Genomic DNA, 26,632 nt, shown 5'->3' with positions numbered 1-26,632 from the left:
AAATGCAGGCAGTCAACGCAGACTCTTCTAGAAACTAAGTCCAGGCAAGATGAGTAGATGAGGCAGGATTCAGGCTTGGTCAAATAGGGTTGGAATTGCAGAAAATGTAGTCTCTTGGAAGGCTTGGGTCTCAGTAACCCTAGGGACTTAGTACCCTAGGGAGGAACTGAGTCTCAGCACTGCCCAGCCCCTGAGACAAATGCCTCTTCATTTGCCACCCCTGGTGTCTCAGATCACCAGGCAAACTCCTTTCGGCTTTAAAAGCCAAGGCAAACTGCACGAGAGAGCAACCCCTAATGCTTTAGGCAGATTTGGGTCTCTGAGAGCGTCACCTGTGGGAGGAATAAGGGCTGATTCCTGGAGTCCTTGAGCTTCATCTTTTTCCACCTAGGAAGTCTGCTGTTACCAGAGTCGCGACAAAAAGCCCCCATTAGAGCTTATCCACGACAATTAGGCTCCAAGCCTTGTGTGTTTTAGACTTTAAACCAATTCCAGCAATCGGGCATGCTCTGCATGATACCTTGTTTGGCTCTGAGCTGCTGAAAACCTGGAAACGAGTGGCTGACACACAGAAAGGGCTCCTTTGCCGGATGTACCCGATGGTACAGAGACAGGTAGTCCCAGGGCTGCAAAAGCCGGAGCTCTGCAAGGTCATCAAGGACTCGGTTTTTTCTTCTCCGCCTTCTTCAGTGTGTGGCCTTTGCGTTCATGTTTGCAAGATGCTGCTCCTCCAGGCGTCACACCTGTACTCCACACAAGAAGAAAGGGAAAGATCCAGAAGCCTTTCCCATAAAGCTTTGTCCTCTGTTGAGAAGGAGTGTGCTTTCTCCAGGTAAATCTGCCTCCAGTATCTTACCGGCCAGAACTGGGTAACACAGCTTTCCCCAGCTGCACATTCCTTGGAGAAGGGAAGATATTTATAAAGTAAACGGAGAACCTTGATCATCAGCTCCAACCAAGCTGGAGTCCCATTTCTGGTTGGGGGAAGGGGAGACTAGGTAGTGGCGAATGCTGAGCAGCTTCTGCCTGTTGTACAGAAATTTGACGAGACACAGAGAAGCATTTCTCCATTCTGCTCATCCAAGACTTACCTAGCCCTCCTCCCTCTTTCTCCTGATCGATACCTTATTTGAAATTAAAGAGGCTCTTGGCCTTACCTCGGTAGTTAGGTAAAGCAACTTCTAAGCTATATTCCTGAACTCTGGGGCTTCCTGAGGCAAATAACCCCCAAAACCATGCCCCCCCTCCTTGGGGACACTTAGTATCCCTAAGAAAGAACATTTACGAGAAAGAAAAAAAATGCAAATAAGTTTTGAGGGCAGAAATTGAAAATGAGGTCTCGTGACAGACCGTGGGCATTTTATTTGGGTCACAAAGCAGGCCCTTCCTGTCCTCCCGAAGCCCCAGCCTTCAGCCATCAGTGCCCTGTGACCTGGTGCGTGCCCTGGGGGCAGCAGGCTCCCGGGTCTAGGGCCACGGCTCTTGGCCAAGGGCTCCGGGCACGGATTGCGGGGCCCAGTCCCCTTTGTCAAGGTCATGATCACCATCATGTATTTCTGAGTGTCCCCGGGGGGCCTGGCACTGGCCAGTGCTTAATGTGTGCTGGGGGCTTCGCTCCCACTCAGCTTCTGTCTGATGACCAGCGGTAGCGGCCACTGCCATCAGCCCCCCAGAGCTAGAGCTTTCTGAGCTGTGCATGTTCCCCGAAGGCACCTGATGGTAAAGGGACCCCACCACTCCTGAGCTCCGTTGCTGCATCATGAACCGATTTGCTTCACATGCTCATTGGTGGGGTCCCATTTCCTTGATCATGGAACCCCATGAGGACATCGCTGAGTTCAAGGTTTGCCGGAAACTTCAGGACTTGCAGGAAAAAGACAGGGCTAAGACTTAACAGTTCTGGGGACGGCAGGAGGGGCGGTCTAGTGCCTTCCTAGGGCAGCCCGCTGAAGGAATGATGAGTGCATAGATGTCATATGGGAAGCGGAGATGGTGAAAAAGTTTAGATTTAGTTGTCCAAAGTCCTATATGCTGGTGAAAGAGCAAAACTGAACATCGATGGGGGGTTCATACTTAGCTATCTTTCAACTACGGTCTATTGTCCTTTGAGAAGTGTCATGACACTTCACTGAGAGGTCACAAAACCCAACGCGCATTGGTGACTTCAGTTTAACCTAAAGGACCGCACCTGTCAGTGACATGCGTGGCTGCCGTGCACGAGCAAGAACAGATGCTTTCCCAAGGCCAGAGAAGCTACTTATAAAGCATCAGGATGTGGGCACTTGGTGGCTCAGCGGTTGAGCGTCTGCCTTGGCTCAGGGCGCGATCCCGGGGTCCTAGGATCGAATCCCGCATCGGGCTCCCTGCATGGAGCCTGCTTGTGTCTTTGCCTCTCTCTCTGTGTCTCTCATGAAAAGATAAATAAAATCTTAAAAAAAGAAAAAGAAAAAAATAAAGAAAAAAAGAAAAAAAAAAGAAAAAGAAAAGCATCAGGATTCGGGATGAAGGTATATTATTTCCTTCCAGGTGTATCGTATACTATGTTCTTTAGTGGAACTAAAATTGCACTGTATTCCGGTTTAATGTGGTTTATTTCCTCATACATATTTACATCTGTATTCTGCTCGCTTCCTCTACAAGCAAGTTCTCCATCATAACAATAGATCTTCTAATGGTCTATCCTTGCTCATAATGCTTCTTTTTTTTCTAGTAGCAATTTCCACTGTGACGCGCTATTTGACGTGTGCTTTTTTTCCTGTTGTTCAAGGGCTTTTGAGATTTCCATACTCCTTCACATCAGCCTCATCGTCTGGCATTATTTCTGGAGGACCACGGGCTGTCCATTTATTTCCCAAGTATGTTTCAGAATCCTTCATCTCCCCTCGGTATTTCATGATTGCAGATGGCTTTTCTGTAGCGTGTTTGTTTTTCTCAAAGTCTATACTTGTTCAAGCTTGATGCTCCAGCTCGACTCAATAATGATTCCGTAAGAACCTGAACGTTTGCAGATTGTGACCGCTACTGAGTCTAATTGTGCCTTCTGGTTCACAGGTGCCATGGCTTTCTTTACTTCTAATAATCTGTAATGATTTTAAACTTCATTGTAACTTCAAGGCATCTTGAAGATCTTTTCTGTATGTGTCCTTTACAGAATTTAGTTCTAGGGGTGCTCTTCCTTCTAACTGTTCTTAGCAATGGAAAGGACTTCTATTAAACACTAAAGATTACTCCTTTCCAGTTTCTTATCTGACACACTCTGGCTTTTAACCCACATTTCCCACCTGGCAACTTGAGATACACAACATGTTCATAGTTTTGCAAAGCATTTTCCAACAGTCTCCTACTGTCTTGATATTCAGGCACTGATGACAAGGACAGTTATTTAATAGTGCACTATTTTGCCATCCATCCTTTCCTACAATTACACGTTTAGTAGGAAAAAAATGATCAGCTATGCAATATAACCGAACAGAGACTAAAATAAAATCTAAAAGCAGATCTAACTGTACTTTTGAAATAAATGGACCATGTGGAGGAAAAGAGTCTTGCATGAGAGAAAAAGAAAAAAGAAAAAAGAAAACAAGAGTAAATGTAAAGGAAAAGTAAAGTAGCAACAGCTGTCTGTGATATACATGGAAATTAAACTTCATGTTCTTTGCATATTTTAAAATCATATGATCATGAAACAATTTTTACCCATTTGAAAGAAAACCAGCAAGCATTAGAATTATCCACAAGAAGAACTGAGTATATCCTGAACAAGGTAGCCTGAGATGTTGCAACTCACCCATGTCAAAATGATAGGTCAGAGAAGGATCCAGAAGAGCACACCTGACTTGGATGCAGGAGGCAGTGCTGGAGACCCAGGTTGGGTGAAGAAACCTGTTGATATCAAAAAAGGACAAGAAAGAAGGGACTTAAGTTGGGTATATATATATATGTCTGATGACCATGGGTTTTTAAGATATTTTGTGGTAAAGCAGGACTGTTCCATTTACCATGGATTCTGGTCGCGGGAATGCAATTAATAAAGCATATCATTGGAAATTACATTATATCACATGCTTTATTATCACTCAACACATATGTAATTCATATACTGGTGGGGGGGTGCAGAGAAGATAGTCTATGAAACAAAAGAGGCAGGAAAAGCCGGGGTGCCTGGGTGGCTCAGTCAATTTAAGCAGCAATTCTTGATTTTGGCTCAGATTGTGATCTCAATGTGAGATCAAGCCCAGTGTCAGGCTCCACACTCAGTGGGGAGTCTGCTTGAGAGCCTCTCCTTCTCCCTCTGCCCCTTCCCACTACCCACTGTGACATGTGCACACTCATGCATGTGCACTCTCTTTCATAAATAAATAAATAAATAAATAAATAAATAAATAAATAAATCTTAAAAAAAAACAACAGGCAAGTAAAGACAATCCATTACTTCACAATTTTGGAAATTCTTGCACTGACATTGGGAAGGTTTATTTTTCTATTTTACATCAATTTCTTTTGTGATTTAAGCTTATTTGTTTTTGCATTATTTTTCCATCAATATAAACACATTTACTTCCTTTCATTCTACTACCTTTAAACACTTAACGTCAATTACATTTCCCTTTCCCTTCACATTTTGATTCTTTGAGCCTCCTTTTAATATCTCCTAAAAAAATAAAGCCTCCCAGCTAGTTGTTCACAGCTCGCCCACTCATGAAGAGCTATTTCTCAGGTCTGGAAGAAAATATGGTAGGACACTGATGGGTTCACTCACACAGCCTGAGAGCTTCCTTTGGACAGCATAGCAGTTAGGGAAAGCCAGGACTCTACCTCTCTGGGGATCCCAAACCCTGCCCACACAGAATGGTACAGACTTGAGGATTAGGCACCCAAAAGTAGGTTGTGTCATGGAGTCAGGAAAAGAGAAGGGAAATGTGAGAGTCCAAGAAAGGCTCTGGTGGCGATGAGGACAATGAACAATGAGTGGCTAATGTGAACGTACCGAGAATCTCTAGAGGTGATGCATGGCAGAGGATGCGAACATCTTGGTCAACAACAACAAAAGGGTCTTAGAAAGACAGTTCATAAAGAAAAAAAATTTTATACCCTGCAATTTTTACCTAAAGCTTTTGGAGACAATTGAAATGAGACTGGAAATTACCATCTAAGGTAAAAATATTTAGCACACAACCTTGGAAGAGAAATTGTACGAAATAAACATTTATTGACATTCAAATGGGTGTTAGCGATCTTTCTCTGTAAAGGTTCAGATAGTAAATATTTTAGATTTTGCAGGACATGAAGCAAAATTGAGGACAGTACGTAGGTATATTTATATGACGAGAGAAAACAAATGTCCACCAATTCTTGTATTGATAAAATTCAAAATGTAATAATGATAATTAAGTTTGTTTTTTTTTAAAAACATAGGTCTACTAATGAGAAGAATGGAATCCTCTTTTGGGGGAGATAACATTTTGTTTAATTGAGGTTCAAACTTAGTTTTTGCTATCATCAAAATCAATTGCAGATTCATCCTTAAACTTGATCCATAATTAAACTTGAAGTATTTCATCTTCGAAGCTATCTTTTCTCTTTTCACACAGATAGGTATTGCCAAACACCAATGTCAATTTAGGAGCATATGATTTTAATTGAGCATATTTATCAGCTGGGAGGCATATAGAATTCTATTATATTTTCCTCTTGATATTTGATTTTAGCATGTCATTATATGGCATATTAGTAACTTCCAAGGGAAGATGAGGTGGAAGCTCCTCAACTGCACAGTTAATTGAATTTTGAAATATGAAGAGTTTTTTTTGCCCCTTGCATTTTGATTAAGGTCTGAAAAGCGCTGCTGGAAATAACATGGTTCGAACTTGGAAAATAGAGCTACTGCAAATTTGTGTGGGAATGGAGATCTTGTTTTTTTGTTTTAACTTTAAATAGTACATGACATGTATAAAGGAACTTTACACTACTGTGTTTCAAACAACATTAGTTGTCATAGAAATGCCTTTACCGTAGTATAAGTTTTGCACATAAGCCCTCTTTTACCTTGTAATTTTGTGTTGAATTCATTAAGAAACGTTATTAAGTCGGCACTAAAAGCTAATTTCCAACTAGCGTTTGAGAGCAGTTAAGGGTAGTACTTCCAACCACTTGAAAATATAAAAGCCATTCTCAGCTTGTGGGCTGTACAGAAACAGGCAGTTGATGGGATTTGGTCTCTGGGCCTTGGTTCGCAACCTCTGAATTATACCGATAGACCCTCTGGAGTCCGACTCCCTAGGTTTGAAATCTGGCCATACTCACCAAGGAGCCTCGTGACTTCAGGCTAATTATTTAATGTCTCTAAAGCCTCTAGGAGAGGAGAAAAATTCTCCACTTCATAGAGTTGAAAGGATTCAATGAAGGGAGCGCATGGGATAATATAAACACAATTAATAGTTTTCGATAGTAAAATAAAAACCCACCATAATGCTGCAAATAGATTTTAAAAAATTCAACCATGTAAAATGAGGGGGACAGAGTGAGGGGCAAGGAATGGAGTAGCTCTTGTCTTGGTAAAGCTAATGAGATGAACTCGGGTCAGCCCCCCGGGGAGGATATGTACCAATCACTCACCACCTTTCATCCGCATTCAAGTTGCTGAGGGACTTTGCTGTCCTACCTAGACATGCCCAACAAATCCAGCTTCACCAGTTCTGTGTGGTTCCCCAGCTCATCCCATTCTGCCTTTTTCCAGAAGAAAGCAGAGCATGATTCATGGGTTTTGCTTCTTTTCAGACTTCAAATCTGCCTTTAACGGTATTGAAAGTCCTTATATATGGCCTGATTGTGGGCCTGTCTCCTTCCACACTGGATGATCCTAAAAAGGTAGAGGTGTGCCTTCTTTATCTCTGTACATATAGAGATGACTACTGAGTAGTTCTTTGGAAAAAAGTGCTGAATCACTCAGCAAATGAACGAAGGAAGATTGTTATGAAAACAAAATAGTGTTTCATTGTTATTCCTCATGAACGACAACACTCTTCAGTCATTTCTTTCATTGTGTTTGCTATCATTATATTCTTTTCTATATTGTGATACTTATTTATAAACTAAAGGACAATCCTTTGGAGAAAGAGCACATAGATTAACACGTGTTCATGTTCAGATCCCAAATTCGTCATGCAAAAGCTGTGTGAACTTACACAAAAATTTCACTTCTCTGTTCTTTCCTGATCTAGGAGCTATCTTTAAGGTCAAATTTGATTCTGGGATGCTCAGGTGCCTCAGGGGTTGAGCGCCTGCCTTCAGCTCAGGCCGTGATCCTCGGGGGCCTGGGATCGAGTCCCACATCAGGCTCCCTGCGTGGAGCCTGCTTCTCCCTCTGCCTGTGTCTCTGCCTCTCTCTGTATCTCTCATGAATAAATAAATAATATCTTTAAAATGAAGAAAAGATCAAATTTAATTCTGAAATTCTATAGCAGTTTTTACAACCTAAAGTTTAGCGTTGATTTTAGATTCTGTATTATACACTTATTTTTTTTTTTAAATTTCTGAGATTTAAATGAGGACTTAAAAATGTCTCGACTCCACACTGCCTTAGGAGTTGAATAGCACCCTTTTATTTTTAGTAGAAATACTTAGAAAAAAACATATATGGTATATGATTATTACATTTTGTTAAATCTCCCTGAGGTATTTTTTTTTTTTTTAATATACCCAACAGCGGTCTCCCTTGATGTATAGCTGAAATTCTTCATCTGGCTTTTTAAATCATATTCAAACATCACTGCCAATAAGACCAGTGTCTTAGCTGTGGCTTTCCACTGCTGTCAGCAGCCCAAACCGAAAAGGACTCATCAGACCTGGCGGGAGGAGCCAAGCTAACTTCTCTCCCACCTCCTAGAGATGTGCTTTATCCGAGGGACCTCAGATATTAAAGAAAAACTCTCATCCGGTGTGTATATGCGCTTTTCTCTTCATCAGCTCAATGTTGAGTACTGGTTTTTGATATTTATTACTGGAAACAGAATCGGTCATTGCTATACACCTGCGACAGCACACATCCTTCTTCTTACGACAGTAAGGAGCATGCTTTAGGTTTCCAGGCGTTTCTGCTTTCCCAAGGCAGGACCATGGCTCCCTGGCTCCTTCCTGCAGTGTTCCCAGCCCCTAGCTCAGAGCCTGACACATAACGCGTGACTCCAACAAATATGCACCACATGAGAGCATGGATGAAAGCAGTATCACGTCTGATGCTCATGGCATTATCCCCATTAGACAGATGGGGAAAGGAAGGATCAGACAGGTTAATTAAGGAATATTCGACAAGGTCATGGGGATGATAAAGTAGCAGTGCTGAGACTGAGATCCTCTCCTTGGGCTGAAGAGCCATGATCTTTTCAATCCCTGTAGGCTGCTTCTACCTGGGAATCATTAAAGCTGGGCAGGGTTTTAGAGCTGACCTACCAAGTCACGGGACTTGCAGAAGATTGTATTAGGAATACTTCATACACTGTCTCTAGCAGTTTTATGATGTTGAGACTCACAAAACTGCCATGAACCTCCTCAGCACAAAAGCACCAGGAAGGCCAATTGAGAAACTTGCCACAAACTTTTAATGTGTGTCTGTAGAGGATTAGGGCGCCTGTAAACATTCTGGGGCACCCCCCCCACCACCACCAGGGAGTTTTGGCAGGATCCGATTTCCCACAACTGTTCAGAAGTTCCATGAAGTTAGGAACATTTCTGTGCTGCTTAGGCAAGTGTGTTATCTACAGGCTCGAATTTCTAAGGTCCAAGGAAAGGAAATGGTGATGGAAACTTTCTCTGGGGGCTTTGTCTGGTAGAAAGCAAGCTCACTCATCCCAAACAAACCATTTCGAAGAGAGCAACAATTTTGTTGACTGCATTTAAAGATAGAACACGCAGTTCCCAGATGCAATTGCCGTTTTCCAAAGGACAGTTTTATTCTTTTCAGAAATGCCTTGGTGATTTTTTTGTTGTTGTTGTTTTGTTTTGTTTTGCTTAGAAGCACTGCTTAGTGTGCCTCTTTCCTCTTTAGTCAACACGAAAAAGAAAGAAAAGAACAAGAAGCAATGGAATGATCCTCTGATGGCCTCAAGGCAGTGGATTGAGGAAGTCTCTTAAATACAAACAGGTACTCTAGGGTGACACTGGCAAAGACTTCTCCAATCAGGCTGAAATGCTCTTCAAACACTGACCCCGTCAGTCTGACTCAGATTAAGTGTTTTCTTTTTTTTTCTTTTTTCTAGAAGATGTTTATTTTCCATAGTGTCTTTAAGAAATCCCTCTGAAAGTACTGAAATCTCAGTAATAAGATGTTAATATCTTACATTAAGAATTGGATTACATTTACTTACAGTGGCCAATCTTGGGTTCTATTACATTCAGCATATGAATTTTTTTTCTTTTGATGACCACTGTTCTTAAAATTACCTATTAATTAAAATTACCTATTCCATGCTTTCTAAATCTGAGCTATCAGCCCTTAGTGTGTGTGTGTGTGTATACACACACTATATATATGTGTGTGTGTGTGTGTATTTTTAGAGAGGAAAATGTGTGTGTGTGTGTGTGTGTGTGTGTGTGTATTTTTTTAGAGAGGAAATTCATAGGAATTTAGCACCAGGACCAGCAACTGAATGAGTATTTTTGGACATTTGTCCAAACTGTTTGGGCTGTGGAGGGGAGGAAAAATAATTTTCCCTCTACCCTTCGGAGTTCTTAGCTGAGAGCCCTGTGATAAAAGGCAGATTAACAAGAGTAGAACAAATACCTGATTAACAGGTATACCTCAGGTATGCATGAGAGGTGCCCAGGGATGATGAGGAACCCTCTGAGATGGTCTAGAATTCAGGCTTCAATATCATTCTAAGAGAGAAAGGGAAGGGGAGGCAGGTCTCTTGGGGGAGAAGTGGTTTTTGGGAAAGATAAACGGGCCCTTGGAGAACAGATGGGAGGTGTGATAGTTTGTGACAAAGTGACTTCTAGGCCACTCTCCTGTGACAAGAATAAGTCTTTGCTGGTTGATGATGCGTCGAGGAGGGGGATTTATGACAATTGGTTCCTTTTGGAGGATCTGTATTAAGGCAGATAAAGGAGTTCAGAGAGAGCCTCTCCCTGCATTTGCTGCTTCTCGAGTGCTTTCAGTTCAAAATAATCAGTATGCCATAGTGGCATATTTTGGGGTGGTGTATTACGCCACTCATCGCCTACTTTGCATCTTTCATATATTCCTTGTAGGTTGGACATAAATGCTTCAAATATGGGTAATTGCTTAGGAAGTGTGATTTTCCCAGTTTAATTAATCAGTTCACAACTAACTTTGTGATGATGTTTATCGATGTAAAATTTATATTCTAAAGGATCTTCACTTTGGGAAAATTAAGATGGGTTTAAATTTGAGGTTTGTTTATTTTGGGCATCTTACTAGATTAGGAACTTTATTAATAGCTATTCTCTATCATTCATGGCTGTCTCCTCAGAACTTCATTGATGCCTGACCATATTAAACACTCAGTAAAGTTTTGTCAAATAACTGAATGAAAGGCAATTAAACCATACACATCACATGTCCATCCCGGGGTCAGCACACTAAAGTCAAATCTGGTCCATGGCCTGTTCTTATATGCCCTGCAAGCCAAGAATGCTTTTTTTACATTTTTAAAGGCTTATAAAAATAATGATGGAACATATGTGGCAGAGACTATAAGACCCACAAAGCCTAAAATATTTACTATCTGTCCCTTTACAGAAAAATGCTTGCAGACCCATCTCTACTCTTAAGTATAGATCTTTTTTTTTTTTTTTTTTTTTTTTCTTTTTTGGCATATTCTTTAGTCAGAACTCAGACGAATTTGTAGAGCAAGGCTATCCAGGAAGGTAGACCCTGGAAACTGCCTATTCAAAGTCATTCTCCCTCACTCCTGTTAACAGAACTCTTATTTTGTTTGGCTTATGTTGTACCTACCTCTAGGGATGAAATGTGGTAGGTCAAATCCTGTCTCAGCCATTCCATCTCGCTTTACTAGTGATTTGTCTGGGTAAATATGTGACTGAGTCCCAGAAGATGAAACTGAAGGGGGGAACGTCCAGAGAGACATCTGGGGGAGATTTTCCTCCTCCTTTAAAAGAAAACATATAGGAAGGAATATACATGTCTGCTCCCACTTTGTTCCTTGGGAACCTGGTTATGTGTAGATGTGTTTTGGATCTTTGACAGTCATCTTCTGACCATGAAGGAAAAACCAAACAACTGATAGTTCTGCTGACCTAAAATTTGATCACTGATGGGTTGCTGGACTCACCTCCAAACCACGTACCTCCAGGCTTCCCACGTGGTGACGCTTCACAGCTTTATGGTTTAGCCTTTGTTAACTGTGTGCTCTGATACTTGCTGCCAAATATCCTAACTGATTCCTTCAGGTTTTCAGTCTAATAATGAACTAGATTAAATTATTAAGTTTGTTTGGAATGAGGAGCTTTTTCAAATGATTTGGAGTCACAAATGAAATTTCAATATTATCCAGACAAGGACTGCTGATACCCAGTATTGCATAATCTTGGAAGTAACCACTTGGTCTTAGGTTTGTATGAGAAAGGTAGCCACTTGGAGAGCAGAGTGGATTTCACCATGGAGAATTAATTTAATTTTCCCATCTGATTAAGAAGCAACGGTGTGGGGCACCTGAGTGGCTCAGTCGGTGAAGCATCTGCCTTCGCCTCAGGTCATGGTCCCAGGGTCCTGGGACCAAGGCCTGCATCGGACCCTTTGCTCAGTGGGGAGCCTGCGCCTCCCTCTCCCTCTGCCTGCTTCTCCCCCTGCATGTGTTCTGTCTCTCAAATAAATAAATAAAATCTTCTTTTTAAAAAAAGGAAGTAACTGTGTGTAAAGAAGCGTGTGTGTTTATGTGTTTATGTGCTCGTTCTGTGTGAACATAGGATGCACGCACCAACTCTATCAGCTGTTGGTCAGAGTACAACAGACTAGGAATTCAGAGGGGAAAAGCCACTGACCTCTCACTAAAGATGTTACAAATCCACGCTCCAGATTTAATGTTCTTGAATTTCATTAAGAACCCGCAAGTTCTCCCCTAACGCTTGTTTCAGAATGGATAAAAATGCAGCATTACCGTGATATTATCTTACCCTATTTCTTTATTTTGACATCCCAACTTGGTAACTGTATTTCGCACCCACATAGGAAACTTTGCAGGGCTCACAAGCACAGAATAACACTTTTCAGACTTCTAGTGACTCTACATTAGCTTTGTTAACTATGGCAATCCTGCTACAAACTAACATTCATTTAGTTTGCATGTTTTTTCAAACTTTTCAAGTAACTCATCATTGAGATGATATTTTTCTCAGTTTTGTGCATATCTTATCCTTCTATGTATATATCTCTATGTATCTATGAATAACACTTTGGATGGACATTCCATATGCCCACCCATCTCTGACTTGAATTACCTCCTAGTATTAATTGGAGAACCTATAAAATTTCATGCATTCTTCTATTTCTGTCCATTGTTGCAAAATTCTAACTACCTGGTAGGGGTCCAGAGTTCCTGAATTTGTAAAGAGACAGCTCCCTGGTCCCCACTAAGCTGCTTTCATAAAACAAATTAAGAATGGAACACTTATTTATCTAAAGGAAGAAAGGGGTACATTTCCCATAATGAAATCCTAACATGTACCTAGTACTTTATGGTATAAAGTGCATTCATATTTCTTACATTATCCTCATAAAAACTCCATAAAGTCACAAAGTACTGCTTTTTGTGTCCATTTCATATTTTTAAAACAGAGGCTCATAAAATTTAAAAGATTTGCTCAAGTCACTGTCCTGCAAAGAAACACATTCTGACTCTCCACGCGGAACTCCTAATTCTACTGTCTCCCAGAAGTGGGCCATTTGAACCATTTTTTGTTTGTTTGTTTGTTCAGTTTTGGTATCACCACCAGCTTTTTGAATGACTTTTGGAAGTAATTAATTTTGAAATAGAAATTTTGTCAAAGTTTGCCAATTAATTAGGCTGGCTGACACCTGACATTTCCACTGAACTCGGTGAGCCTATTTAAAAATATGTCCATCAATTTCTTTTTTTATAAACCTACAGAAAAAGTAGTTCACCACATATTAGAAATGCACAGAAATAGTCTGGAAATGTTTGAATACTGTGCATAAAATCAGTGTAGTACATACAACTACAAATTCTATTGGTATAATATGTCAAATGCCAACATCAGTTGAAGATTATAACAGAAAGTCTAAACATGAAGTTCCCCAGTGAATTTATGTTGCTATCTTCGTTGGCTTATATTTTCACCATATGTCAGAATTCTGTTTACCTGACCCCAGGCTTTACTGGTGGTCCACATATGTGCAGTGTTCATTCCATTTTAATTAACCTCAAGACTCTAGTTTACGTGGCAAAGCTGGGCTCCCTAATTATTTTCACGAAACTAGTGATCTGCCCAGAAATGAAGGGAGAGAGAAGATATAAAGTGTTAGAGATGTTGCTAAATCTCATAGACCGGCATGGGGACTAGGAAATATAACAAATTACTGGGTTTTTTTTTAAAAGACTTGTCCATATTATTTAATTTTTGTTGCAGGTGTTACAGTTAACTCTAGAAATGACTCAGGGGCTAATTCTTTTTGTACACTGGTCTCTAAATATATATGCTTTAGAGTGCATTAAAAAATATGCCCTAAGGTAATATTTTTCATCTTCATAATATATGTGAAAAATTCTTTTTATTTTTTATCCTTTGAGGATAGCTAAGACCGGGAACTGAATTCACTATTACTCACATGCTGGCCTTGGCAGAGAAAGGCCAGGATTATCTTAGAATTGCGGCTTCATTATTGAGATAAAATGGAGGAGACTTTACTGCTCTTTATGTAATTAAATGCAATCATTATTATGAAAAATTTTCTGCACAGCTGTTAGGTTGAAACAAAATTTGCATTATCAGTAATCCCTTTATATCTTTGACATGATTCATAGCTTCTCACATATTCCCTGGTCTGAAAATGAAATAGAATTTGAAACCTTCCATAGGTAAACATTGTGTATTTGTCTTAATATCGATCCTATAGCTTGTTTTTTAATTCAGTGAACATTCAAATGGTTAAATTGTCAAATCTGGACAATATATCCTTCCAGGGACTCACAGATGAATGGTCAAGATATCAGGCAGGCCATAAAATAGTTCGGTTTAGTCTCAAACTTTAAGGTAAGAGTCTCCAAAGAGGGTGTTGATTAGGCCACCCTGACGTCATAAGGTGTATGTTAGAGCAGAGGTTATGTCGTGCTCCAAAATAGGGACCTGACTACATCCATGGTTAGAGATCTGGTGATTGACATATTACCTGATCTACTTGACCAAATCTGACAAAAATTCTCCAATATGTTTACTAGTATTACAAACATATTTAATTTCCTGTGATTGTCTAAATCTCCAATGATTCTCAATGCAGGCAGGGAAGATAGAGGTACACTGCACTGGGGACCTTGCAACCCCATGTATCAATACAAGCTCAGGAATGGGTCCATGCTCAGACCTGAGAGGTCTGTGAATGTCCTTTTCCAATCCCATGGGAAGTGGCCCTATACCTTTTGGGGAAAGACTGAGCAATCCCAAAGTCCTTCTTTCAGGGAATCTTACTCTTTATCTGAGGGACTCTTGGTCTTGAGAAGTGATGTATGTCAAAGAGTTGGATGGAGTGGCCTTCTACTGGCTTGATGATGTCACAATCAGGCTTTTGCTGGCAACACCAGCGTGTGTGTGTTTGCTCAGATCAAGTTGGACTGTAGTAGTCGACCAGGAGATACCATGGTTAATTAACAACTACTAAAAATACCTATGGGGCAGATTGTTCTAATGACCTTTCTGTTCCCACTGCCTGTTTTGTAATCATGAGCACTTTGTTTCCAGCAGTCTTCCCACTGTGGGACCCAACCATCCACACTGAAACCAGAGAGCCTACTTCCATGGCAGGATTCTCTACCTTCTCTGGCTTCCTACTAGAAACAGCCATTATACCATCTTGCAAGGTACTGGGAATACCTTTGATAAAAATGCATATTTAAAGATGTTTCATTTAGAAATTATTTCCAACTTCCAAAAAAGGTGCAAAAATAAGCATATACAACAATATTTCCTTCCTTGGGTATCTTTGTTGTTAACAGTTTCCCCCCTTTGCTTTATCATTTGGATTTGCTTTCTCTTAAATATTTGGGAGTACCTTGCATACCCCTTGGTCCTTTACCACTAAATAACTTATTTCCTAAGAAGAAAGATATACTCTCATGTCACAACTGGACAGTTCCTCTCTTTGGTAAATCTAACAGTAATTCAATACTTTAGTTTCATCCTTATTCCAGTTTTGTCACACCGACCCAGTAACACTCTTTATTCAATTTGTCTGTCCTCAGTATAAATACTCTAGGATCTGGTATTGCACTCAGTGGTCGTGTCCTTTTAGACTCATTTAATTTGGAACATTTCTAAGGCTTTTCTTTGCGTTTTATTACATTAGCATTTAGGCAAAATTCAACCCTCCCCCACCATTTAAAAAAAATGAACACAATATTCCTCTTTTTGAGTACATTTGATGTTTCCTCATAATTAGATTTAGGTTATTTATTCCCAGCCAGAGTATGACACAGAGGATATTGTGGCTGAGATGTCCCTCTCAGGGTATCAAATAAAGAGGCACACAATGTCTGTCTACATCTTTTTCACCCAGGTCAAGGTGTTACCTCATTTCTCCACTGAATTACTACTCTTTGCCTTGCAATTAAGAAATGATCGGTCGAAGGATAATTAAAGATGATACTAATACTTTGCTCCTTATCAGAATCTATTCCTCTAGTTTTAGCATCAATTGATGATTTTGCCTGTACCAATATTTGTAAGTACAATTGCAAAAAGTTATTTTTTCCAACTGCAGCATTCCCCTTGCGTTGACCAGTCCATATGTGTCATTCTTCTATAGCAAAGAGCCCCTGTCTTCTTATTTCTTTATTTATATATTTTGTGCATAAAAGTATGTATGTTGTAAGTATATGTATTTTGTGTGAGTCCATACTAAAATAGGGAATATTTTAGAAGTGTAATATGCATGTACTTATATATGTTATATTAATACTTATTTATATTTATGTATTTTGGTATAGGCTCATAGTTTTCCACATTTATTTATTTATTTATTTATTTATTTATTTATTTATTTTAGAGAGAGAGAGAGAGAGAGAGGGAGCACACACAAGTGGGGCAGAGGGAGAGGGAGACAGAGAATCTTACACAGGTTCCACACTCAGTGTGGAGCCCCTTGTAGGCTCAATCTCAAGACCCTGAGATCATGACCTGAGCTGAACTCAAGAGTCAGACACTTAGCAGGCTGTGCCACCCAGGTGCCCCATAGCTTCCCATCTTTTCCCCCAGTGGTTTATAACATATTTCTGTCTTTAATTATTTTGTTTACCAATTTGTATTTTAAATGGTTAGATAAAGGGAGGATCTTCTAAGCCTCCTCAGGAGAAGTTCTTATAGATAGAGTGATTTAGGGGCACAGCAAATAAATCCATTCCATTCTTGTCTTTCTCAGTTTTCAAAATCTTTCTTGCATAATGCAAGAGTGATTTTAGGTACCTCACCTTCATTCAGTACAGTCCACCTACTGAGTCCAGGTCCAGAAATTAAGCAAGCCAGCATTTCAAGCCAAACTGGAAAGCTTGAGTTGGCATTAGAGTGCATCTCTGGAAGGTATGCCTGTATTGATATACTTGGCCCAATCTATAGTTATATTTCTATTTCCCTTGTTTAGGTCTCTTAGAACCCATCCTCATACATATTCCTTAGCTTTCTGATACTACATATTAGCCAAATCCTGGATCTATTTTGATATGTAATGTAATGCCTTCCATGTTAGCTTCTGTGTTTTTCTCCCTGGGACAAGCTGAGAGCCAACTCTTGTCATATGGGTAGTGTCTATGAGGGGCAGCAGGGGCAGGGTTGGGGGAAGGGTATTGTCATCCTTTCAAAGGGGAAGGTATCACAGGGTCTCCAAGCAACTCCAGTTTGTGTCATCAGAGGGGAGGAAGAACTGTTTCTGCTGCCAAAGAGATTTTCTCTGGTCTTTAGGGATACAGAGTAGTCGGGTTCATCTGAATTCACTAAAATGTCTTCAGTCAGAATTTTACTCTTAATAAACGCTCAGGCTTTGACTTAAGAGGCACAATGAAGCTTTGCATTCAATTTATGTTTGATTTAGAAAATTAAAGGAACTGACTCTGTCTGATTTCTGGCTTGACATGTCAGTGTCGTGGCTGCAAGAGATCATGATAGATGTTCCTTAATTTTCTAACCATGTCTCGAGCTGAGAATTTAAAACCCAGAGGTCTTTTCTTTTTTTCTGTTCTTTACACTCTCCAGTGTCATGAGAAATAGCTAGAGGTCTGTATTCTTGCTTTCCTCCACCATCAGCCATCACAGCGATCACTTGGTGTGCCCACACCCTCCCTTCGTAGGCGCTTGATTGCAAGAGGCTAACTGTGATCATAGAAGTCACTGTGCTATGGGCAGGCGGTTTCTAGTTCCTCGTGGTTTGGGGAACTATCCCTGTTTCATTCCCAGATAGGTCTCGCTACTTCTAGTACTAGACTCTGTGTCACTGGGGACTCAGTATAAAAACAGGATTTAGTCTAATTTTTTTAGAAGTGGAAAAGATGAAACACAGAGAATCACAGGCTTACGTTAAGGAAAACTGGAAGGTTACTGTCTAGACGAACCACCACAAATGAGGTCTATGATCAGGAACAGATCCATAGGGTGCGATCATGAAGACAGGAATCAGAGGTCCAGTATCAAGGGGTGAATATCACTGCTGCCTCTCATACGACTCCCTATCCAAACAAAACAAACAAGAAGGACAATTAACAAGGCAGAAAATCTTCAAATTTCCATGACCTCATTAGCCAGGAAGACATCAAAAGGAACAAGAAAATGGTTTCAGCGTTATCACTTAATAAATCTCACTCAAGAATCATTTTTTTTAAATAATTCATTTATTTATTCATAAGAGACACAGAGACAGACAGACACAGGCAGAAGGAGAAGCAGGCTCCCTCTCCCTGCAGGGATCCTGATGTGGAACTCGATCCTAAGACCCTGGGATCATGACCTGAGCCAAAGGCAGATGCTCAACCACTAAAACACCCAGAGGTCCCTCACTCAAGAGCATTTAATCCGAGGAACCTATTCTGCATCCAGAACGTGAGCTGCAGTGGGTAAATGCTGCTTTCAGCTTTTCCAAATCTCAATAAGAATTGGGGTGAAATCTACTTGGAACGAGGCGACGCGATGTTCAGCGTGGCTCACCAGTGAGAGCTGCCACACTTAGACTCAGGTGCAATCAAACCCATTTATCTATTTTTAATGAGAGTTGTAAGCAGTAAATACTTGACTCCAATCTCACACTGCGTACTTCTGAATCATACAAAACTCATAACATGGATGATTCGAACTTCCTTAGACTGAAGTCTATGACACTTATCTCCCCCTTTTGTTTAATATTCTTAAATCATGAAAATAAATGGCACCTAGCTGACAACTGAAGTGATTTTGATATTTAGTCTTATACTTAATGGTGATGCATTTTTCTTTTCTAATAAAGCCTTGATGTAGTCAAGTCAATTACACAGTAATTGCATATGACTCATTAACATATTTGCAGCTTGGGCATCGCAAAAACAGCTGATTTTTTAACAAAATGGCAAGTCAGATCCAGTCCACCCCAGAGGATGGGAGAGTCTTACCTTCTCACCGAGGTGATTGGGCCAAACTGCGTGTGCTGACCCCATGTCACAGTCTCAGCTGCTAACTAAAGGAATGGCTAATTAACTGTATTTGTTGATAAAATTGTAAGCATACCTTTTACATTGTTGTTGTTGTTGTTAACCGGGACTGTATTTTTTTAACGGAGGTAGAAAATCATAGGGAAAAAAAATGAAGACTGTAACTGTAGGCTAATTGGCTTTGAAGCTTTGGGGGATTCATTTTATTGTGGAAGATTCCACTGAAAGGCAAATGCTCATCCACAGCATGAAAAGTATCGACCACGGAAACCACAGGAGAAAGCTCAACTGGCTTGCAACGCAATCAGATTCAGAGGTGCATTTACATAAACCAACTTTCACTGTCTTTGTTTTATTTATACTTGTTTATCTCTTCTAGGCAAGGACTTACTCATGACTTGAAAAAAGAACTCAGGGGCGCCTGGGTGGCTCAGTGGTGGAGCAGCTGCCTTCAGCCCAGGGCATGATCCCGGGGTCCTGGGATCGAGTCCCACGTCAGGCTCCTCATGGGGAGCCTGCTTCTCCCTCCGCCTGTGTCTCTGCCTCTCTCTCTGTGTCTCTCATGAATAAATAAATAAAATCTTAAAAAAAATACTCAGTGAGAGGGGGAAAAAGAGACAAAGAGAAGAGGAAAGAACTTTTTTAAAAGTATCTTTCCTTTTATTTGAGCGCTTGTTTGAGGGTTTCCATTTTGTGGTACATTATTTTGCTGTATTTTGCCTTTTAATTTATGCTTGCAAACTTATATTAGTTAATATATTAACCTTTGTAATTCTGGACAAAGCGTATTTATCCTCCGAGCTTTGATACGAGAAGAATCCTCTCCATCAGGGAATAAAGAAAATAAGGTAATAAGGTGACATGTTAGAGTCAAGTTTTCAATTATCACCTGGCCTTTCGTGTAGGAGAAGCTGACACTTGAGAACATCTTTCCGAGGCAAAATCCTCTCTGGGGCAGTCAGCCGTGTTGGGGCTGTGAGTACCATTGGTGTCATGGGGACCCAGACATCTTCTCTTCTGATCAAGTAAATCTAGAAGATTCCCTCCATTCTCCACGTTTCTCTGGGTGATGCAGATGAATCTCTGGAAGGGATAACCTTAAGAGATACATAGCACAAAACTTTAGACATTAATTCACATGGTACTTTTCTAATTGAAAATACGTAGTTGTGGTGATGTCACCACAATCAGACTATGACCCAACTATAGAGACACAGAATAGGACACACGCAAAACTATCACTGTAGCAAAGCAGAAGAGGGATCTGACTTTCACTGCACTGGACTGTGCATCTACAGAGCACATAACTATGCATTGTGCTTCTCCTGTGATCGAGCTACAGGATCAAGAGAATGAAACATGATATTTGACTCTCGAAATCAGCAGTGAAAAGCAATGCTTCTGATAAGTGAGTGCAAAGACTCTGTGGGGTTGCATATTTGAAAGGAGGACAAGTCTCCAGAGGATACACTCCCACAAGGCTTTACTAGACAGAAAGGGTGTGGAAGAGCAGGAGAAAGAAATCCACAGGCAATCACGGATCATAATGAAGTTCACACATCTCCAGGCCCAGTCCATCAATGTCCTTCCTCAGCCACAGAAGATGAACCTCATCTGTGGATACAAAGCACCTAGATACATACGAGGTATCTTGGTGTCCGGGGAGTCCAAGCTCCAGTTTACCAGAGGACGTTGAAAGCCCCGCATCATACCAGCAAGGTAGGTTGGATAATCGGGTCAGCCAGATGCAACTATCAACCTGAGCCTGCTTTGCAAACCCTACGAACACACATAACCAAGCCCCCAGCACTACTAATTTTGAATGTTTACTTTTGTTGTCTTGATTTGAAATATATCTGTGTTTCTGGATTCCTGACTTTTATCCTCATCTGACTTTTATTCTCAAAATCCTTTATTCCCCTGACCCTTTTCTCCTCTTGGCTCTTGTCCTAGTGTAATGATTTGGAAGAGAAAATAAGAAGATTACAGACATAAAACTACATCTTTTCTGTCTGCAAGCTTTTTTTTTTTTTTTTTAATCAACATGTTTGGTGATACATTGTTTAAGCTGATAGATGGGAATTTGGGGATAAAGAATATAAAATGACTTATTTGAGATGGAGGCAAGAGCATAATTGCTTTATATGATATTTAGATGTAGGCCATTCATTGTAAATCTATCAATCATACGTGGAGAAGAGCTTTTGGTCACATGGCATTCATGGTGGCAAGTTTCTATCTGCATTACTGATATTTCTATTCCTCTTTTCTTTTCTTTCTTTCTTTCTTTCTTTCTTTCTTTCTTTCTTTCTTTCTTTTTTTTTTTTTAGAAAACCTAAGAGATCTTATTGGTAATATTAGAGTTTTTAACTTTGAATATAGCTAGTCTGCGCCACCATGTGCCACAGAGAACATGCGTGATTACATGCCATTGTAATGTCACTGAGGTCACCTGGGTTGGAACAAGATTTCCTTGTCACTGCAATGGCCCTCAACACTCCCTGCAGCATGGATGGCTGATTCTCATTTACTTGTCTGTCTTACAAAAGCTGATTTGACTGTGCCTGTTGACCCAGGGTATTTCTCAAAGTTGCCAGAAAGAACATAATTGGCATTTTCAGCTTGCTTAATGTCCTGACGAAGTTCAGTATCTCCCAAGTGTTTTCTACAGAAACCAACTCTTGGAATAAAGACTTTCTTGGTTCACAAGGAGGTATATGACAAGAACAAGAACAAAATTAAAATTAGTTGAGTACTCGCCATGCATCAAGCTCTCAATTATACAAATTACATCATTTAATCTTTAACAATTTTACAGCACAATACCTATTATTATCACCATGTTACAGATGTGGAAACTAAAGCATAGAAAGGCCTCGTAATTTTCCCAGTTGTGCACAGTAGGGGACACGTGAGCTGGTGTTTAGACAGATATATCGATGAGAAGGTCCCAGAGTCCATGCAAGATGAAACAAAGCAAGAAAAACCTTAGCAGCAATAATTTTAAAAGTTCTTAAACCATGGTTCTTTATATACAGTTGTCCATGGAATGTGCCTTATGAGTAACACCCATTACTACGGAGTACACTTTGGGAAATGATTCATTTGACTTAGGGAGGCTGTCTATGCTGTCCCTGCAGACCCCACATAGGTTCTGAGGTTGCAGTGTTGCTTAGGGAGCCTTGACCAAATGGGTCTGGAACTTTCCAGGGTAAAGTGGAAGGTTCAAGATAGCTCATCACATTTACTCTAGAAATCCATAAAGAATTCAGGATAAGTCCTCAGATTTCCCACTCTGACTGTGAGCACGTTCCATAAAGGCAGGAAGGTTTGTCCGTGTTTACCCCAAGCGTTAGCATAATGCCTAGAACATGGCAGGTACCCAAAAGACGATGAATAAATGAATTCAATAGCTACCACAGATCCTAACTTTACTATGTACAGATTTGTTCCAAACTCTGGAGTGTGGAGGAGATTGCCAAGTAGAATGGGAAGGGATATCAAACGTGTGTCACACGCATCCCCTGTCCCTGTTACTTCTCATCCTCATTGTTATTCCACAACATTCAGGAAAATTAAGGCCCATGTTCCACCCAACTAGAACAGTTCCTTAGGAGGGCAAGGAGAAGATTTTCGTTCACTAATTTAGATAGTGAATATTTGTTTAAAGATTGATTTATTTACTTGAGAGAGAGAGAATGTGCATGTGTGTGTGCGTGTAGGCACAAGTGGGAGGAGGGGCAGAGGGAGAGAGAGAGAATCTCAAGCAGACTCCCTGCTGAGCACAGAGCCCCACACTGGGCTCCATCTCATGACCCTGAGATCATGACCCGAGTCAAAACCAAGAGATGGACGCTTAACCGACTGAGCCACCCAGGCACCCAAACTGTGAGTATTTTTTGAGGGCTTATATACGGTAGCCATTGGATACACACTAACAAAGAAAATACCATGTAACACTTAATATGGTACTTACTATGAGCTTTTGATAAGTGATATATGCACACACATATCTTATTGAGTCTTCTACATGTTTACATATGAGAAAATGAAGGCAGCAAAGCCGGTAATTGGCACAGCTGTTGGGGAACACAAAAGGCATTGTGCTGTGTGCTCTTGGGAGCTGGGAGCAGGGCAGGGAAAAGGAGGGTAGGCCCTTCCAGTAGGAGGTGGGAGAGGGAGATGCCACAACCCGTTGGGTCTTGTAGCCTATGCGAACATTTGCTACCACTTTTATTGCACCAGGACGTCCATGGGTCCAGCAATGATGTGACGTGGTCCCATCCATGGTTTACACAAATCACAGTGCATTCTGCTTGTTACACTTTTACAGCAATAATCAGCCACGGTGATCAATAGCACACTTTTTGACCGGATTATTTATTCCTTTGAACAGATGTTTTCTTCATTATTGCAGCTAGTTTTCACTTGTATCACAGATGCCACGTGGAAAACGCTTCTGAACGCAGAAACCTATTGACAGCTATCCTGGAATTAAGACATATTTTGACATAAATAAATACAGTAGGCATAAAAAGCAAATTTACGAGCTCTTTACATGTTATTATATGTAAATAAAGGAGAAGATCGTGTGGCAGAGATACTGTTCACGGCTTCACTGTATCATTGATAAAAGTCCTCTTTGGTAATTTTTCCAAAGCCATCCAATGCTCCTCGGGGGTTATACGCAGGCTAAATGCTAAATGACATTAGCATACTTAGATATTTAGACAATGTCTGCTATAAGGAGTCAGGATGTGGAGATAGACAAAATGTAAGCTATTATTATTATTGATGCAGAATTAAAAGGGTTCAGGTCTACTATCTCAGCCATATTTTAAATATAATGACTTAGGGCCTCCTGGGCGGTCCAGCGGTTGAGCACCTGCCTTGGGCTCAGGTCGTGACCCCAGGGTCCTGGGATCGAGTCCTGCACCGAGCTCCCTGCATGCAGGGAGCCTGCTTCTCCCTCTGCCTGTGTCTCTGCCTCTCTCTCTTTCTCTCTCTGTGTGTCTCTCGAGAATAAAAAAAATAATAAAAAAGACGTTAAATATAATGAATGAAAAGGCAAAAATGCCAGCATTTCGGTGGCATTCATTACAAAGAATACACTGACCTGCAGGAGAAGAACCGCTAAGCAGGGTGGCCGCGATGATGCATGCTCTGGGCAAAGCCCCGCCGCCGCGAAAGAGCACACAGCAGCCTTGGGGTTGCTCAGCTTGGGGTTGCTCAGCGCTGGCGTCTCATTCACATAAACAAGTTGCCTTTTTCGGGAGTAAAAACCAGGGCCTGCAACGCCCGGTAGAGCAGGCGCCGCGGCTCCTCCCGGCGGAGCATCCCGGCCGGGCTCGCGGTCCGGCAGCGCCCCCTGGAGGCCGGCGCTCAGATAGCAGCCCCTCCGGCCGCAGGAGCCAGAGGTCCCCCGGGTCATCATCCTGGGGATGAGCTGCAAAGACTATTGGGGCGACCGGCTAGACAGCAAGAGCAATGGCACGAGGCAGACTCCCTTAACGATTCCCGCAGCTTCCAAGCGCTGAGAATGCTCCCATCGGTAAAGGAGGGTGGCACCTGGGAATTCCCTCCCCCTAAGTCAGGGAAATCCTTCAAAGATTGGAATGTCTTCCCTATGGGGCCATGCAAAGATATTTAGATGGTGGGAAAAAAAAAACAAAGCAAACCAAACATGCATGCCAGCTTTTAAAAGGCAGTATTAAAAAAATAGATAAAATAAATAAAAAATAAATAAAAGGCGGTATTATTGCCTCTGCCACCTGCCAGATTTGAGGATGCAAATGACAAGCACCCCACGAGCACAGCCTAGGATATGTGCTAGTGATCCTATTTGTTATGGCGAAAGGCTGTCCTGTTTGTTGGTTCATTTACCATTGATACATTTTTGATGGAGCCAAATTATCCCTGGGCTCTGATCAAATTACACAGGACATTGTTCATTCATATTTTAAGGTGACCCCAAAATACATAATAGTCAAAAGATAAGTGGGAAATATTATCAGCTGGCTACCTGTTCTTTTTAACTGTGCACAGATGCAATTATTCTTTTAAATGGAGTTGGGGTGGGAGGGGGATTCCCTGGGTGGCTCCGTGGTTTGGCGCCTGCCTTTGGCTCAGGGCATGATCCTGGAGTCCTGGGATCGAGTCCTGGGATCGAGTCCCACATCAGGCTCTCTGCATGGAGCCTGCTTCTTCCTCTGCCTGTGTCTCTGCTTCTGTCTCTGTGTGTGTGTCTCTCTGTATCTGAATGAATAGATAAAATCTTTAAAAAAAATAAATAAATGGAGTTGGGTAAGAGATGCTTCCTCAAGTGCTGGAAATTCTGCAAGGGTAAATTAAGAGTGGTGGGAACAAGTGCATGAGAGGCATTAAATGCAATTAATATTTTCAGGCCATGGCAAGGGGGTGTAGAGGCATACTGAGCTCTTCCTTGTCTCAGGATTTCTGCAGGTTTTTGGTTCCCTGCCATTCACTGTGTCTCGGCAGCTTGTTTAGTGCACCTTGACAGCAACAAGTCTCCTGGTGTTAGCTTAAAATCTTTTGTTGAAAGTGTGAGTTAATACTAGGGCTTTTTTTTTTTAAGATTTATTTTTTTGTATTTATTTGTGAAAGAGAGAGAGCACACAGGGGGAGAGGGAGAAGCAGGATCCCTGCTGAGCAGTGAGCCCAACACGGGACTCGATCCTAGGACCCTGGGTCATGACCTAAGCCGAAGGCAGACTCTTAACCGACTGAGCCACCCGGGTGTCCCAAAACTAGTTTTAATAACAGATCCACGCAAAAGCTGTTAAAATAAAATAATATCAGGACAAGTTTGTCTTCTTCACTTACCAACCACAGCAGAAATCAAATTCACAGCTTCACAAGTATTTTCACTCAAGTAGCTATGTAACTGCACATAATATCATAACGATTTAATAGCTCTAAAGACCAATATTTTGTGAACCGCATACGTCCACACCAGGCATGAGGCACTATGTTAATAAAACAGATATGGACTTTCCCCCTCGTGGAGCCTGGAGGATAATTTGTAGTCATAGATTTGGTTAATCTGTCACTGGTGTTTGAATAAAAAAGAGTTTAGGGTGCTTAAAAAGGATTGGTTTGGAGTAGAAAGTTAGATGCCCATGGTTTGTTTCAGGCAATGGCAGAGTAAGGGAGCCCATGGTAATAACTAAGATGGAGCCATACGGGGGTAAGGGCGGGGATGGTGCGATCGTCGCACACCAGGCACGAGTTGAACGCCTGCATGGATTATCCAACTGGATCCTCACACGGTCTGCTGAGGTTTTCGTGTGAAGACATGCACATCTAAGGATACTCAACAGGTTTAAAATTGAGGGGCTTGCCCAGGTCACACAACTTGTAAGTGTGGATTTTGATGTTTCTCACTCAAACTCCAGAAAAACTAGCAAATGGGAGATTTTTTTTTAAAAAGAGTTAAAATAATGAGGGCCTTGATAGACACAAATAGATATTATTAAAAGCACAGAGATGCCAGTGAAAGGCATTGTCATGGGACTCAAGGATTGCGACCCCCATTACTCTCTGTGTGCTTTGTTTTACTGCTATTACAAACCAACTTCTCCTGCTAATGCTCATTCCAGAAAGATGCCTCCAGAATGTTAAAATGAGTAGACATGAACCTGAAAGGTTGAACTGTCAGGAGCAATCTCCTGGTTTTCAAAAAAACAACAACAACAACAACAAAAAAAAAACCCCAAACCTCTTCCACTGTTTGTTCACAA

At 41.1% G+C, this 26,632-nt stretch overlaps 1 protein-coding gene across 14 annotated transcripts in view; it reads right to left on the bottom strand.

Moving 5' to 3' along the window:
- NEIL3 (nei like DNA glycosylase 3) overlaps positions 1-19,934 on the bottom strand; it is an 89,239-nt gene extending 69,305 nt beyond the window's left edge. For 5 of the 14 annotated variants that reach the window (XM_072775865.1, XM_072775868.1, XM_072775871.1 and 2 more), the window contains exons 1-2: positions 14,680-14,762; positions 3,788-3,882 (exon numbers count right to left, since the gene is read on the bottom strand). In XM_072775865.1, the coding sequence (XP_072631966.1) occupies positions 3,788-3,791 (4 nt within the window). In that variant the 5' untranslated portion in view covers positions 3,792-3,882; positions 14,680-14,762. Of the gene's footprint in view, positions 1-3,787; positions 3,883-10,972; positions 11,127-14,627; positions 14,763-17,771; positions 17,922-19,761 lie in introns of those variants that run through there. The other 9 variants (XM_072775866.1, XM_072775875.1, XM_072775863.1 and 6 more) reach the window with 3 other exon arrangements.
- Positions 19,935-26,632: the final 6,698 nt, after the last annotated feature.

The sequence above is a fragment of the Canis lupus genome, chromosome 15 (genome assembly GCF_048164855.1).
Source record: "Canis lupus baileyi chromosome 15, mCanLup2.hap1, whole genome shotgun sequence".
NCBI classification, from domain to species: Eukaryota; Metazoa; Chordata; class Mammalia; order Carnivora; family Canidae; genus Canis; species Canis lupus.
This window is presented reverse-complemented; position numbering and strand designations above follow the sequence as displayed.